The sequence below is a fragment of the Mercenaria mercenaria genome, chromosome 3, assembly GCF_021730395.1.
Source record: "Mercenaria mercenaria strain notata chromosome 3, MADL_Memer_1, whole genome shotgun sequence".
In the NCBI taxonomy this organism is placed as follows: domain Eukaryota; kingdom Metazoa; phylum Mollusca; class Bivalvia; order Venerida; family Veneridae; genus Mercenaria; species Mercenaria mercenaria.
Genome location: NC_069363.1, coordinates 57,098,187 through 57,113,565, shown reverse-complemented (window position 1 = coordinate 57,113,565; position 15,379 = coordinate 57,098,187). Strand labels below are relative to the sequence as shown.

The 15,379-nt window shown below is 35.4% G+C and overlaps 1 protein-coding gene across 12 annotated transcripts in view; it reads right to left on the bottom strand.

The window, feature by feature from the left end:
* The window catches only part of LOC128555649 (polypyrimidine tract-binding protein 1-like), a 145,912-nt gene that overhangs the window by 33,224 nt on the left and 97,309 nt on the right, over positions 1 to 15,379 (bottom strand). For all 12 annotated transcript variants that reach the window (XM_053538661.1, XM_053538651.1, XM_053538655.1 and 9 more), the window contains 6 exons: positions 13,171 to 13,320; positions 10,576 to 10,722; positions 7,970 to 8,110; positions 3,568 to 3,619; positions 2,162 to 2,220; positions 492 to 663 (listed from right to left, as the gene is read on the bottom strand). In XM_053538661.1, the coding sequence (XP_053394636.1) occupies positions 492 to 663; positions 2,162 to 2,220; positions 3,568 to 3,619; positions 7,970 to 8,110; positions 10,576 to 10,722; positions 13,171 to 13,320 (721 nt within the window). The remainder of the gene's footprint in view (positions 1 to 491; positions 664 to 2,161; positions 2,221 to 3,567; positions 3,620 to 7,969; positions 8,111 to 10,575; positions 10,723 to 13,170; positions 13,321 to 15,379) is intronic.

Below are 15,379 nucleotides of genomic sequence, written 5' to 3'. Positions count from 1 at the left end.
TTCTTGTTTTCCCAACAGTGATCCTCTTTATGAAAATAAAACAACCTTCACCCCCTCCCTGACCCCATCAGTAATACCTTCTTCTTCATAAAAATACACTTTCCCCTCTTCCAACAATTCTTTACTTTTTATGAAAAAAAAAACAAACAAACTTTCCCTTTATCTCAAGACTGACTATTCTAGAGTTTAACTCTTACCATGCTGGACACGACTGGTTTTGCCTTTGCGACCAGTGTAGATCATGATCAGCCTGCACATCTGTGCACTCTGATCATGATCTGAACTGTTCGCTATTCAGCCAGTATCTTTTTGGTAAGCACCCCTTTCAACAGTTAATGGTACTGTCCAAATTGGAAGATGGACAAGTTCATTACAGAAATTTAGCATGGTAAGGGTTAAAATCTTTGGGTAACAGATACATCTTCAGTAACATGTGATTTCACCAATCTATATCAAACTTTCCTATACAAAACAATATACTGCACTCTTACCTCCTGGGCCGTAAGCCATAGCCTGCTCAAGACCTGGGTCTCCGCTAGGTAAATTGTGATTGGTGAAGTCTCTACTTTTGTCATTATTATACCGGACATTTAACTGTCCCAGTTTACTGTAGTCTATACGCAGGGTACAGCAGCCATTATATATGTTCTGGCCATCTAACGACTGAAAACACAAAACAAAGAATACATAAACCCTACTGAATCCTTTATCAGCGTCGTACAGCATAATCTAAGTAAGACATTTTTTTGGAATTTCAATGTCTTACGTTTCAAATCAATATCAGATATGCGTCATGCGATCTTTATAACCCAAGAGTTGCAAGGTCAAATCCCATTTGATGCAGAATTTAATCAGGATCTCTACAGAAATAAAAGGAAATCTTCCATTGTTAGTTTTTGTGCTACTGGTTTAATATGTTTCTTTCTTTTTTTTCTTCAAAAACTGCACATTACTTTCACAACTGGAAGATGGATTAAATTTTCAGCTACTGCAACATTAATTCTATAAAATGATCCTTAAAAGCTCAAGGGATTTTTTTTTAGACAACCCGTATCACATTAGTATTTAGATTCCTGAATTTGCTGTCAGAAAATTAAATTTTCAGTGATATATCAATAGTAACTGACACAGATATCCTGCTCTGTGTGCTTTATTTCTGGTTAACCATGAACATTTACAGTTTCTACAAATCCAACATGAAGACGTAGCTATGCAAGGAAAAGGTAACTGTGGTTTAACACAAACGGTAACTGTCGGTCAATATGAAAAGGTAAATGTCGGTCAATATGAAAAGGTAAATGTCGGTCAATATGAAAAGAGCAAAGTGGTTCACTATGAAAAAGGCAACTGTAGCTCAATATGGAAAGGCAAATGTGGCTCAATATGGAAAGGTAAATGTCATTCAATATGAAAAGGTAAATGTTGGTCAATATGAAAAGGTAAATGCCGGTCAACATGAAAAGAGCGAATTGGTTCACTATGAAAAGGGCAACTGTAGCTCAATATGGAAAGGCAAATGTGGGTAAATATGAAAAGGGCAAAGTGGTTCACTATGAAAAGGGCAACTGTGGTTTCCACCTGAAAGGGGTAACTGTAGGTCAACAGAAAAAAGCAACTGTGGGTCAGTATGAAAACAAAATTATGTGTATATGAATGGGCAACTGTAGCTCAATATGAAAAGTGCAAGTCAAGATGAAAATGGCAACTGTGGTTCATGCCTTTATTTCAGTCTAAAAACCAAGCAGTTTCCGATACTCTGTTAAAATATCATTCTACGCTATAATGAAATAGTCTTGTACAAACGAATGTGTTGTGTAAACATGTTTGTAGCTTTGAAATATGATTATTATTATAATAATATAACTGACATATGGTAAAGGTTCAGATGAACCAGCTCAGCTGGCTTGAAGCACTTAACCCTTAGCCTGCTGCAGGTGAATTTAACAGCCTTTGCAAACAGCTTGGAACCAGATCAGACGCCGATTAAATCGGCGTCTGATCAGGTTCCAAGCTGTTTGCTACTCTGACAATATTTCTTCCAATTTCGGAGCAAACTGAATGAACTTTACAATTTTAGCAGATGACATTTCCAGCAGACGACAATTTATCCAGCATGCTAAAGGTTAATTGATGAAGAAAGTAACAAAATGACTATATTTACCAGTTTAGCTGCATTGGCCGAGACAGAATTATCAAACTGGATCAGTGCCTGGAATGTGTCTGAAATGATTCAAAACAATAGCATAGTTTCATTTTCTGCATGAAATATCACAGTGTCACTGTGGTCTCGAGGGTGCTGAAAACAATTCACACACCCAGTAATTTTCCTTTTGCCTTTATGTTTTGCCTTTATGTTTATTATCTGAAATAAAAAATCTACTTAAGCAACATCAATGTGAATTCTGCTTTCATTTGTTTATTGAACTGTTGGGTATAATAAAAGCAAATTAAAGAGATCTGTCTGCACCTACATTTGATATGTTTTTGCATATCCTAAGGGGACTAAAAAGTTCTAAGCATAAAAGACTAAAAAAAAAACAGTTTAATGCGAAAACAACAGGCACTTTGTTATACTAAACAAGGTACGCAACTGTACAACCGTTAAGACCACAATTGTGCGTAAACAACATTCTTTTAGTGCATTACTGCTCTGCAAGCCTGTTAACTTTTTGTTTTTAGTAGCATCAACATAGCTCAGGAAACAAGGCCACTTTCCAGCTTTAATGATGGGAGGTAGACCCAAAATTGCCCCTTCAGACAGCATTTTAAGCAAGGCCAGGCACCAAGGTAGAACCGTTGACTTTCTACAAGCCCGCTGGATGGCTACCATACATGATGATCCAATCGGTATTCAAGCCCGCAGAGGTGAGGGGTAGTGAACCAAAATCAATATCCTTATTAGTTTATACTAATTTATTTTAGCTTGATTATGATGAAAGCTTCAAGCTTATTTGAACAACTCTCGAAGCCACTCCCTGGAAAATTCAATACTGGTATAATATGAGAAGGCATAGTCATGATCCCAGTGAGCTCGAACCAATGACCCCTCGGGTTGAGTGGCCGAAACCTTACCCACTAAACCACTGCTCCCCTTATTACAACACTGAGTGAATAGATATTTTGTTCTGAATTTTGCTGTATTTTCTTTATCCTATAATTTCTATCCAATGTTACATAATAACTGACAATGAGTCTACGTACATCATCCAATTTCACATATCATGAAGTGTGAAGGAAGCCACAAGAAGGAAGCTGTGAGAAGAAAGCTGCTGACATTTCTAGTAAATGAAGCTGTCAATTCATGTATCGGATATAACACACTGTGACAGATTTCCATTCCTTAAACAACACCAACACTGACATAACTTTACTCTATATGCAAAACCTGACGGCATTTTACAAAACCAATATGCATTTCAATTATATTTCATCTCCATGTAAAATTTATGATCGCCGCCTATGATCGTAATCTCTCTAAAATTGAAAATGACTGCTATATTTCTTAGACAGAATTTAATTTGCAGTATTACGACATAAGAGATTAAAAGATATTAAAATGGTACTTACTGTTTTTTGTGAAGATGATCATTTTTAACACTTTACCAAACTTGCTAAAGATCTGAAAAAAGAAAAGAAAAACAATAATCAACCGGCTTCACCTTTATTTAATGTAATGTTCCTGCTATAAATTAACTTTTAGCCTGCTAAATTTCTAAAATGGACTGGTCCATCATTCAATTTGGGCAGTACCATTTATCATTCGAAGGGAAGTTTACTGAAAATTTACTGACTGAATAGCAAACAGTGCAGACCATGACCAGCCTACACGGATGTGCAGGCTGATCTTGGTCTGCACTGGTCGCAAAGGCAGAATCACTTGCCGCCAGTAGGCTAAAGGTTAAGCCATATACGTGTTTCCCTGCACTACTATTGCACCGTTCTTACTACTAACTAGTGGATATTCCATACTGAAACCTAAATCACAAAGGAACTAGGTTTAGAAGCAGTATCTGCCACGATACATGGTACCTAGACAAGAACCGAAGTTTGTTTAGACCAAACTAAGCATCTCTAAATTGTGTAATCAAGTAAGTGGACATAGTGACGCGGGCTTAGCGTAAAACTGTTGTAACTCCTTCTTTACTTCAAATAAGTTACAACCGTTTTGCGCAAAGCCCGCTCTATCAAGTAACGAATGTGGACATACCCTTTGTTTGTAAATGTCAGGTACCAAACATGGATATACCTTATGTGAAGTACCAAACAATTAAGCTAGATTTTGGTTTCCTTAGGTTTAACGTCACGTTATACAATTATGGATCGTTTGATGACCTTACAGCTTTTGATGGTGAAGGAAGATCCCAGGGGCGGGGACCTCCAAGCATTATTTCATACATGAGCAGGCAGCTTGGTAGAACCACCAACCTTCTACAAACCTGCTGGGTGACTTCCTCACATGAAAGATTACTACACCCTAAGCAAGGTTTCGAATCCGCAACTGTAAGGGGCAAGTGCCTCACAGCCAACAACCTCAACCACTATGCCACAAAGACCCCAAAAAAAAGTAACTTTTTTACTGCTGATCCTTTTTTTTAAAAAAAAAACATCTTTGATTGGATTACTTAAGTTAATCAACCAAATTTTTGGAAAACAAGAAGATGCCTTGAAGAATGGTTTTGAACAGTGCTAAACTAATACTTAAAAGATTATTACGAAATTCTTACATAAATCTAACACACACCTTCCAGTAATATTACTTTTACATCAATCAGTTTTATACCTACAAAAGCAATACAATATTTCATATCGACACTGACTTATTCAGAAACAAATTCTTAACTTCTAAATCAATCCGTTATTTCTCGTAATGGCTCCGTTAAATGAGAATTTATTCGGCGTTTCAGGTTGTTTCATGATTTAACAACCAGATGAAATTGCAGCATGAATACTGCAAAACATGTTTTATTGTTGATATCATATCAGCCTCCGCATGCAAATTGAGCGGGGAAACGTATCGGAAAACAATGGATACAACCATAATGGATATTTATGAGTAAATTTCTTGTTTTCTTTTTTGTTTTGTTTTCTGACGTTTTTTTTCTGTCACTGAGTCACAACAATTCTGATGGAGTGCAGACTTTCGTGTAGCATTTTCTGTAGCTCCTACTTGCACATTCTTTCTCCAAATTGTTAAATCATCAGCAACAATACAAGGCTATTAAATTTTCATGAATTCTTCCTCATTTTATCTATGAGACTAAGCTTGTATAATTTGAAATGATTAGTATGTCTTGGGTAAAATACTTCATACACAATGTAGTCTACTTTAATGTAATGTTATTCATTTTAATGAAACATAGTCCATTTTAACCTTTACCCTGCTGTATTTCTAAAATGGACTGGTTCATCATTCAATTTGGGCAGTACCACTTATTATTCAAAGGGGTATTCACTGAAAATTTACTGCGAACAGTGCAGACCATGATCAGCCTGCAGGGACGTGCAAGCTGATCTTCGTCTGCACTGGTTGCAAAGGCAAAATCACTTGCCACCAGCAGGCTAATGGTTAAGGTAATATCTGCTTTAACATAATGTTGTCTATTTTAACATATCAAAGTCCATTTTAACAAAACAGAGTTCATTTTATTGTAATATAGGCCATCTTAACCTAACACATAATGTAGTCCATTTTAACATAGTGTTGTCTCTTTTAATGCAATGCAGACCATTTCAATGTAATGTAGTCAATTTCAATGTAATGTAGTCAATTTCAATGTAATGTAGACCATTTCAATGTAATGTAGTCAATTTCAATGCAATGTAGACCATTTCAATGTAATGTAGTCAATTTCAATGTAATGTAGACCATTACATTGAAATGTAGACCATTTCAATGTAATGTAGTCAATTTCAATGTAATGTAGTCAATTTCAATGTGTCAATTTCAATGTAATGTAGTCAATTTCAATGTAATGTAGTTAATTGTAAAGTACTAAACATCTAGTTAAGCTTCACTACCTATCAGCTGCTGATTCCTCAGAGTATAATTTTCACTGGCCATCTTGTTCATGTTAATGAAGTTGTAACATCCAATCATTAAGAAAACCTTAATACTATATATCTCTTAACTATTATCATGCTGGATACGATTGATTCTGCCTTTGTGACCAGTGCAGATCATGATCAGCCTGCACATCCGTGTAGTCTGATCATGATCTGCACTGTTTGCTATTCAGTCAATATCTTTTTGGTATGCACCCCTTTTAACAGTTAATGGTACTGAATGATGGCTAAGTTCATTAAAGAAATTTAGCAGGGTAAGGGTTAAGTGCAAATACAGACAGATCAGTTTGAGGAACTTCAAATGTAATTTAAATCTTCTATCTGCAATGGAACTCTAGTAACCATCTAGAAAAGAACTACAGTAGTTTTTTCTTTACACCCCAAGCAAGGTTTCGAACCCACAGAGGTGAGGCAAAAGTGATTCAGTGAGTCAGTGAACTTAAACCTCTTGGCCACCGCTACACTAATATAAACCAGTAGTTTTATCACCAATAACTCAATCACAAAAGATACTTGAAATTAAGTATCATGAAATCAATTGAAATTTCAGAGAGTTTTATCAGCGATCTACAGCGGGATGCCGCGAATTTAATTTTAATTCTAACATGCCCATTAATACAGTTAGCAAGCATTCGAATCGATTTTTGCATTTTAAATTTCCTGTGATTTCACTACAATTAATTCTTTTATACAAATGTCTATCTTCTGTCCCTGCAAAAATAGAAATATGAAAATATGACGTCTTGATTTCAGATCAACTCCCATTTGATCTGCCGCAATTGCAGATTTGAGCCGTGCCATGGGAAAACCAACATAGTGGCTTTGCGACCAGCATGGATCCAGACCAGCCTGCGCATCCGTGCAGTCTGGTCAGGATCCATGCTGTTCGCTAACAGTTTCTTTAATTGTAATAGGCTTTGAAAGCGAACAGCATGGATCCTGACCAGACTGCGCAGATGCGCAGGCTGGTCTGGATCCATGCTGGTCACAAAGCCACTATGTTGGTTTTCTCATGGCACAGCTCATTTATTAAATGCTGCTTTCGCCACCAAGAAATCCTTTCATGCTACTGCATTAAACACTGCAATTAACCAAGTGCTTTGATGTTACACTGCTTTGAAAGGAAATATTGAACATAATTCAACGCTTTTGAAATTGTAATCTTTGTTTTATGCGACAACAGTAGAGTTCACTTTTTGTAGATTTACTTGATAGTCCCAGTAGTACTTTGCCTGTTTATTTTTCATCATTTAATGTGTGTGTATTCTTGGAGCTTCTCGATATAACAGTTCATCAGGTCCAATTTTATACACGCTAATGATTCTGGCTATTATTTCCAAATATCTTTAGCACAGACCTATCAATCAAGAGTGAAGTACGTGAAACCTGGTAAATTTAAGTTTCTCAAGTTACAAGGGTGGTTTTTACTGGTTTTCGAAAGGCAAGTGTCCACTTCTTATTCTATGCTGTAACTCTATGCAAGTTCCTGCTATAAATCATTTAACCTTTAGCCTGCTGCCAGCAAGTGATTCTGCCTTTGCAACCAGTGCAGACTAAGATCAGCCTACGTGCAGGCTGATCATGGTCTGCAGTCAGCAAATTTTCAGTGAACACCCCTTTGAATAGTTAATAGTACTGCCCAAATTGAATGATGGACCAGTCCATTTTAGAGATTTTGCACTCTAAAAGTTATTTTCATTGGTACGAAATTTCAAAATTTCGTTTTGGCCAAATGGCTATTTCGTGCAGATATAAATTCACTGAGTTTGACCATTGAACAAAAATTGAGTGGAAATTTTACTACTTCACTAGAACTAAATTTTGAGGATTAGCTCAACCATGAAATCCACGAAAATAAGTCCCCCATGAAAACTCATGATTTTACCATATTCTCATTCGTAATTACCTGATGAAGAACTTCTATGGTAACAGGATAGACTAGATTCTCAACTATGACACGCAGGACTGTTTTCTTCACGCCCTCGCTGTCCCCGTTGCCCATCACCGCCTGCTGTGCCGCCTGTAGAGCTGCCTGGGAAGCCTGATTCTGAAAACATTCACCAACACAAGTTCAGCCAAATAAACAAGAAAACCTACTTTATTTGAATATTTTAACATAAGAACTCTTTCTTTCTCCAAACTGAAGTTGATCATATTTGAGCTTTGGTGTCGCACTATATATACATTGGCTCAGGATAAATACAGTTGCTTGCTTATTTAACTTATCACCAAAGCATGAAACTTACCCTCAAGGTCAACTTGAGGAATGAAAACAATGTATAAGACTTTTGAAGATGCAAGAGTTGTAAAAATTTTGCTTCAAATCCATGGGACGGGACTTTAAAGCTGCTGGTAGGATTCTCCCCTGAAATTTGCTTCATGACACAAGCTACCAGTAAAACCACTGCCCAAATTCTTTTTAAATAGATTTCCCTTGATAATTGAACATCTTGTTTTTATTATTCACAAAATTAGCATTTTACGCGATTAGTGCAAACTCCGTCAAGAATGTATCAAATGGAATTTAATTAACCCTTAACCTGCTATAATTCTATAATGGACTAGTCCATCTTTCAATTTGGACAGTACCACTTATTACTCAAAGGGGTTTTCACTGAAAATTTACTGACTGAATAGCGAACAGTGCAGACCATGATCAGACTACACGGATGTGCAGGCTGATCTTGGTCTGCACTGGTCGCAAAGGCAGAATCATCTGCCGCCAGCAGGTTAAGGATTAAATTACCACTAATTACTGCAGAAAATTCTCATAAAATCTGTAGCACTAAATAATGTTAAAAAAAAATTTGTAGAAGCTAATTCCATTCAAACAAATACAGCTACAGGCAGACATTTATACAGTTGAAACACAAAATCTCAAAATCCCAGGAATTGAGGATTTTACTGCACGACAACCCGAAATGAGCTGTGGCACCCTCACAGACAAGTACATGTAAACATGGCATAAACATTTGATATATATTTTATAGGAGTACTTAGCAATTTTAAATGCTTTTTTCTTCATAGTACCTATTTATTTTGCATCTGCATTACATGGTCTCGCCTGTATTTAGCCACCATTTTTTTTTTACTATGACACGTCCAGATATAAATCATAAGAATTTGACTGAAGGGACTTTAAATTCTGTTTAACACGACCGAAATCGCAGAATGTCGAAAATGGGGGAAAACTGAGCACTAAGAAGATACTTTGTATGAACTTGTAAATTTCTTCCAGTTAAGCGACTTCAAGAATCTGAGTTTCAACTGTTAAGTGTCTTCATTGTTGTCAATATATTCATCAAGTTGAATTACAAACAAGCCTATGTCAGTTTTACAGAAAACGTTGGTTTTTTTGTTTTGTTTTTCTGTACATTAGGACAAATTTGACGATCAAATTTTATATTTTATCAATTTACCTCGAGTAAACAACTTTATGTTAGAGGTACAGTAGTTATAATATTTGTCTTAAACCAGATTTTTCTTCATTAGGCATACTTAAGATAACCCATTACCTTAATTGTAAACTGAACATAGGATAACCTGGTGCATTTTCAACAAGAATATACATTATAATTTAAAGAAACTACCTTAAGATTTGAAATTGAATACTGTGAAAGTGGTATCTGAAGAGAAAAAGTTTTTATTACTTTAATTTTATGTTTTCTTCAAAGTTTTTGATTAAATTTCTTGTTATTTTATTCTGGTATTTTATGCATTTTTCATGAAGTTTTCAAGAAGTTTTTCCACCATGGTTTGATTTAACCTAGAACTATTACTTTCCGATGGTATGTATATATATATATATATAACCCTTACTACATATAAGTAAAAGCATGCAAAATTATTAAAACTATTTCCTCCTGTTCAACATTTGAAATAAATTGTAAATTTAATTAAATTGTAGCACAACCCTACTTTAACATATTCTCAGAAATGTTTTCTCAGAAATGTTTTGATAAATGGTTTAATAATTTGTTCAGAAGAAAGAATGCCATAAATCTTAAACGAAATTAATTGTTTTATATTTTGCGATATATAATGTTTGCTATTACCACTGATATGTCTGTGATATATTTCATGTTATTATTCCAAACTTTTTTTTTTACTTTTGCTGGTGCCTATAGCCTAGCCCATTTACAGCTGTTTGAATTCGACAAAAAAACAAAACTTTTTTCTCTGAAAGTTTTGGTAAACCAAAGCTGCTGTGTTTAATACAGGTATTTGCTTTGTTTTCATATTTAGCAACTGTAATCCAATTAATTAATGGCAGTTATTTTATGTACCGGGTGAACCTGGGGTCTGTATACAAGCTGTACAATATAGCAAAACCTCCTTGTTAACAACACCACCACTGAGGATGGCTTGTTCTTTGTTTAAGTAGAGATCAACATGACACTGGTACAATGATAGGTTTCTAAATTTTCATGGTAGAGGCAGACCCCAGCATGGGCGAGTCCAATAGCTCTACTATTCTATGAATAGTCGAGCTAAAAATGCAATATTTCTCACCTGAAATGAATGTGCTTGATCTGTTTTGAGTTCTTTGTGTTGTGAGAACTGTACATATACTTGTTTGCCTCGTATCTGACACGGCATTTTTGTGTAGTAGTTGACAAACGTTGTTGCCACAGACTCGTCTTCAAACTCTAAGAAAGCCTGCAACAAATATATATATATCATATATATATATATATCTTAACTTTCATGGCATACAATCATGTTGTCCATTTAAGTGCGTTTTTTGTTTTTTCTTTGTCAAAAGGCTGTTTTCCAACAGCATTTCTTTTACAAAGCTGGGTTTTCTGCAGAAACAGACATATTATTCTCATGACAACATTAAATTACATAGAATATTGTCTTAAAACGTATTTTAAACATTATTAATGAAAATTCTATCTCTTTTCTGGAGGATTTATTTCTATCAGAATGCTTTACATCATAACATTTCACAAAATTAATTTCAAAAATGCAATTTTGCAAATGAAGATTCCAACAAGCTTAACTTTTATCAACTGTCTGCCTATGGCAAATTTACTGCTATTACAATACCGACTGGCAAATAAATCTGAAAATATTTGCGATAAAACATGTCCCGGGGACATCTTCAGCATTTGTATGTTTCTATCTAAAGCCTGAGCCCCCAAGACATGGCAAGAAAACAGCATTTCATAACAAGGTATTAACTTCCCGCTAAGAATATCACTTTTGGAGAATGGCAGAAAACAAAATTGCTTTTGCATTAAACAAATTGCACGTCTCGGCATTCTAAGAAAAATGTTATTTAAATGTTTATTTTAAGATGCATTGTTCTCTTTTCTGTCTTCAACCTTTGCCTTTCTCTCTATCACATTGTCTCTCATTCTCTACAACTACTTCATTAACTTCAGCAAGCTGCCTAGAAATTCCTTTTTTATATGCCAATTTCTGTGGAAAATTGAATGAAATATTTTATATAATTTATTGTTTACTAAATCATTTATTTTAACCCTTACCCTGCTAAATTTCTAAAATGGACTGGTCCATCATTCAATTTGGGCAATATCATTTATTATTCCAAGGGGTGTTTACTGAAAATTTACTGACTGAATAGCGAACAGTGCGGACCATGATCAGACTGCACGGATGTGCAGGCTGATCTTGGTCTGCACTGGTCGCAAAGGCAAAATCATTTGCCGGCAGCAGGCTAAAGGTTAAACTAATTTATTTCTGCCAGACTGTGACAAAAGCTTCAAAATTATTTGAATTACTTGCAAGTCCGCATCCTGAAAAAACCAGTACGGGTGTCATATGAGAAGATGTGGTGCTGACCCCAGCGGAGTCCGAACTCACAACCTCCAGGTTACACAGCAGACGCCCTTACCATTCACCATTCCCCTTATTAAGTCATTTAAGGTAGGCTGTGAATCAAAGTTTGGCTTCCAGGAAAGGACTTGTTCATTCTGTTAGTGGTTGATACGTTGTGTTTATTACCCTTAATGCCATTTCTCTAACATACACCCTCACCCCTTCCCCCTCCTCCCCACCAAAAGAAGAAAATTACATTAATCGCTGGTGAATGTCAAAGACTCATTATGAAAATATCACCACATTCTATGGCATTTTCCTGGTAACTTCATTTTCAGCCACTAGTGACAATGTTGCAATATGATCACCTAGTAATTGAAAAGTTCACGTAAACTGATCATGCTACCATGCTACGGTTACTAGGCAATATTTATTTAATTTCCCAAAGGTATCCATGGGATAATGATTCACATGACAATTAAGAGCGGTTATTAATTGCCATCAGTCACATTTATTATCAATTAGTTCCGACACATTTCAAAATTGACTTTCTACCAGAAACATTTCATAACGCAAAAAAAAAAAAAAACGCTTAACATTACATATTCAAAACTGTACTTTTTATGATCAAAAACATGTGTAAATTATTGCTTTTCAACCAATATTACATTTTTTCCTCCAAAAAAAAAACAACCCCCAAATGAAGCTATTTGAGACGAGGGGACTTGTGGTTTCCCAGAATATAACAGTTAGTCAAAACATCTTGCACTCAAATAAGCGTTAGAATGTAGGGTTGGTTTTTTACTCTCAGAAGGGAAAGGCAAGATATCAAGAAGTTTTTGTGTGAGAAAAAAGGAAGACTTTTTCTTTTCATCTTGGAATGCAATCATCATTTTGATACCAATGAGTGTTTTTTTCCCTATATATACAAAATAAACTGAACATAAAAATTCTTAATTAAAATTAGAAAAAAGAAAGTGCTGTCATTCTTAGATCTTAAAAGAATTTCAGTGTTTTTTTTTTTATAACACTATTCTATGATTAGACGCTTTCATACTAATCTGCACACCGACATGTCCAAATATATGTGCAATTGATAGCCACACCATGTCTTGTATAACCGAAACATGTAATTTATCTACATGTTAGTAAGCAACTGGATTTAATTTATAAGAGCAATCTACTACACATTATGCTTATTCATACACATGCAAGATTTCTAATAGCAACTTCTCAATTATCTGTTTTATTAATCATCAGTATGTGCTGTATGTGCCAACCTTATTATACTTTTAACAAATAACATAAAACTATACAAACCTGATTTTTCTGTTTCAGTAACAAAACGTTTGACATTTTCCCGAAGGGTATACCAAGCTGTACCACTTCGGAGTCTGTGACATCGTTCGGTAAGCTCCGCAAATGTATAACTTTGGACGGTGTTGTGTTTGTTGTGTTTTCCAGCTTCACCTGTAAATACAAATAAACATTCATTTATATCGGTGATGTAGCGGAATTAAAAAATCTAAACGTTTCTGTTTCAATTCGTCATAGGAAAGTTATGTAAACCAAGATCCGCCGAAGATGTTTTAGCTAAACATAATAATAACAACGATCCTGCTGTAGATTGCAGTAAAATGCAACTGTTTACAGCAGTTAATAAATAATTTTTATCTTTAAAATTTTTGACAATCTGTCATTTGTGCTTTAATTCGCAGTTTTATCCCAATCTGATGCAAGTTTAACTTTAAGCTCAAAGTTTCTTTTTATCACAATCCACTTTCTTTATATCAAAAGTATAGATAAAGCGCTTTTGAAATAATTACATATCGCAATATGTCGACAGCTCTTGTATCACATGTCCGCATGACAATAACAAATGACCAAAGAATATGTAGAACTTAATTACGGTGTAATTAAATGACATTTTTATCACATTACATTCATTAGGCCAGTGTTCTCCAAGGCTTCGTAACAATTCCATTTCCTGAACGGAAAAACAATTATTGATCCCCGAGACACGTTGAGTCTGTCCCACAAGCTGCCTGCGTGGAATTGTCATCTCTTATTACAGGATGTCCAAAACTTTCCGATCAATTATTCTCCAGTCAAATCAACTAAACAGTGTCCAGGCCCATTCATTAACAACTCAGACATTTCCCAGTAGAATAAATTACAATTTAATATTGCCCAATTACAATGCTACTGGCAAAAATCAAGACACTGGTAATATGTCTTCGACAAAAGAAAAACAGCCCCCAAAAAACTATTTCGAAAGATTTCTTAGAGATTACCTCATACATATTTCATATATTACTAGAGGGAGTTTCAGATGTGAAAAACAGTGGTGACTCAAGAAACTGTACAAAAGAAAGTCGCAACAGCTTTGAACACAATGTAATGTAATCAATTGGTGGTAAACCGTTAACAAAACAAAATACTTTAATCTCAACGAGCTTTATACAACTTTCCATAACATTAAGCTTCCATAAAAGGTCTGAGATGTTCAAAGATATGTTTTAAGTCTTACATTAAGCGCAAAGATTGTAAATAAGTACGACCATCTCTTTTAACTTTATTCATTCTTAACAACAATATACCACAATCATACTCTTATCTGTTCCAAACTCCTGTCACCATTGTTTATAACTTATTTATTACTTTTTACTGTATAGTAATTTGAAAGTTCAGATATATATATATATACCATTATGGGTAAACATATGTTATTAAAGTATCAGCTGGTAAAAGTTTTCCATTTTTTTTTATGTAATTAAGCCGATGGAAAGTTCAAATCGGCCTGGTAGTTTCCTCTACACATAAATACAGGCAGCCAAACTCAGCAAATTTGTAAGGTGAGCAATATAGCCAGTCTAATCAGCAATAATTCAAACTCCTAGTGACAACATATAAGTGTCTTCTTACCCTTTTTATACTTTACAGTTCATAATGTAAGACTGTATTATAACACTAAACCTTTAGCCTGCTGGCGGCAAGTCATTCTGCCTTTTCGACCAGTGCAGACCAAGATCAGCCTGCACATCCGTGCAGCCTGATCATGGTCAGCACTGTTCACTATTCAGTCTGCAAATTTTCAGTAAACACCCCTTCAAATGATAAATGGTACTGCCAAAATTGAATGATGGACCAGTCCATTATAGAAATTTAGCAGGGTAAGGGTTAAAGCAGTCTGAGAGTTTGTTAGTCTCTTAAAGGCCCATGATGACTTTGGTTATAATGTGGCTTAGACCACATCATTTACTATGAAGATAAATTACAGCCTGCCAGTATATGAGCTGTGCCATGGGAAAACCAACATAGTGGGTGTGCGACCAGCATGGATCCAGACCAGCCTGCGCATCTGCGCAGTCTGGTCAGGATCCATGCTGTTCGCTAACAGTTTCTCCAACTCCAATAGGCTTTAAAAGCAAACAGCATGGAGCCTGACCAGACTGCGCAGATGCGCAGGCTGGTCTGGATCCATGCTGGTCGCAAACCCACTATGTTGGTTTTCTCATGGCACGGCTCA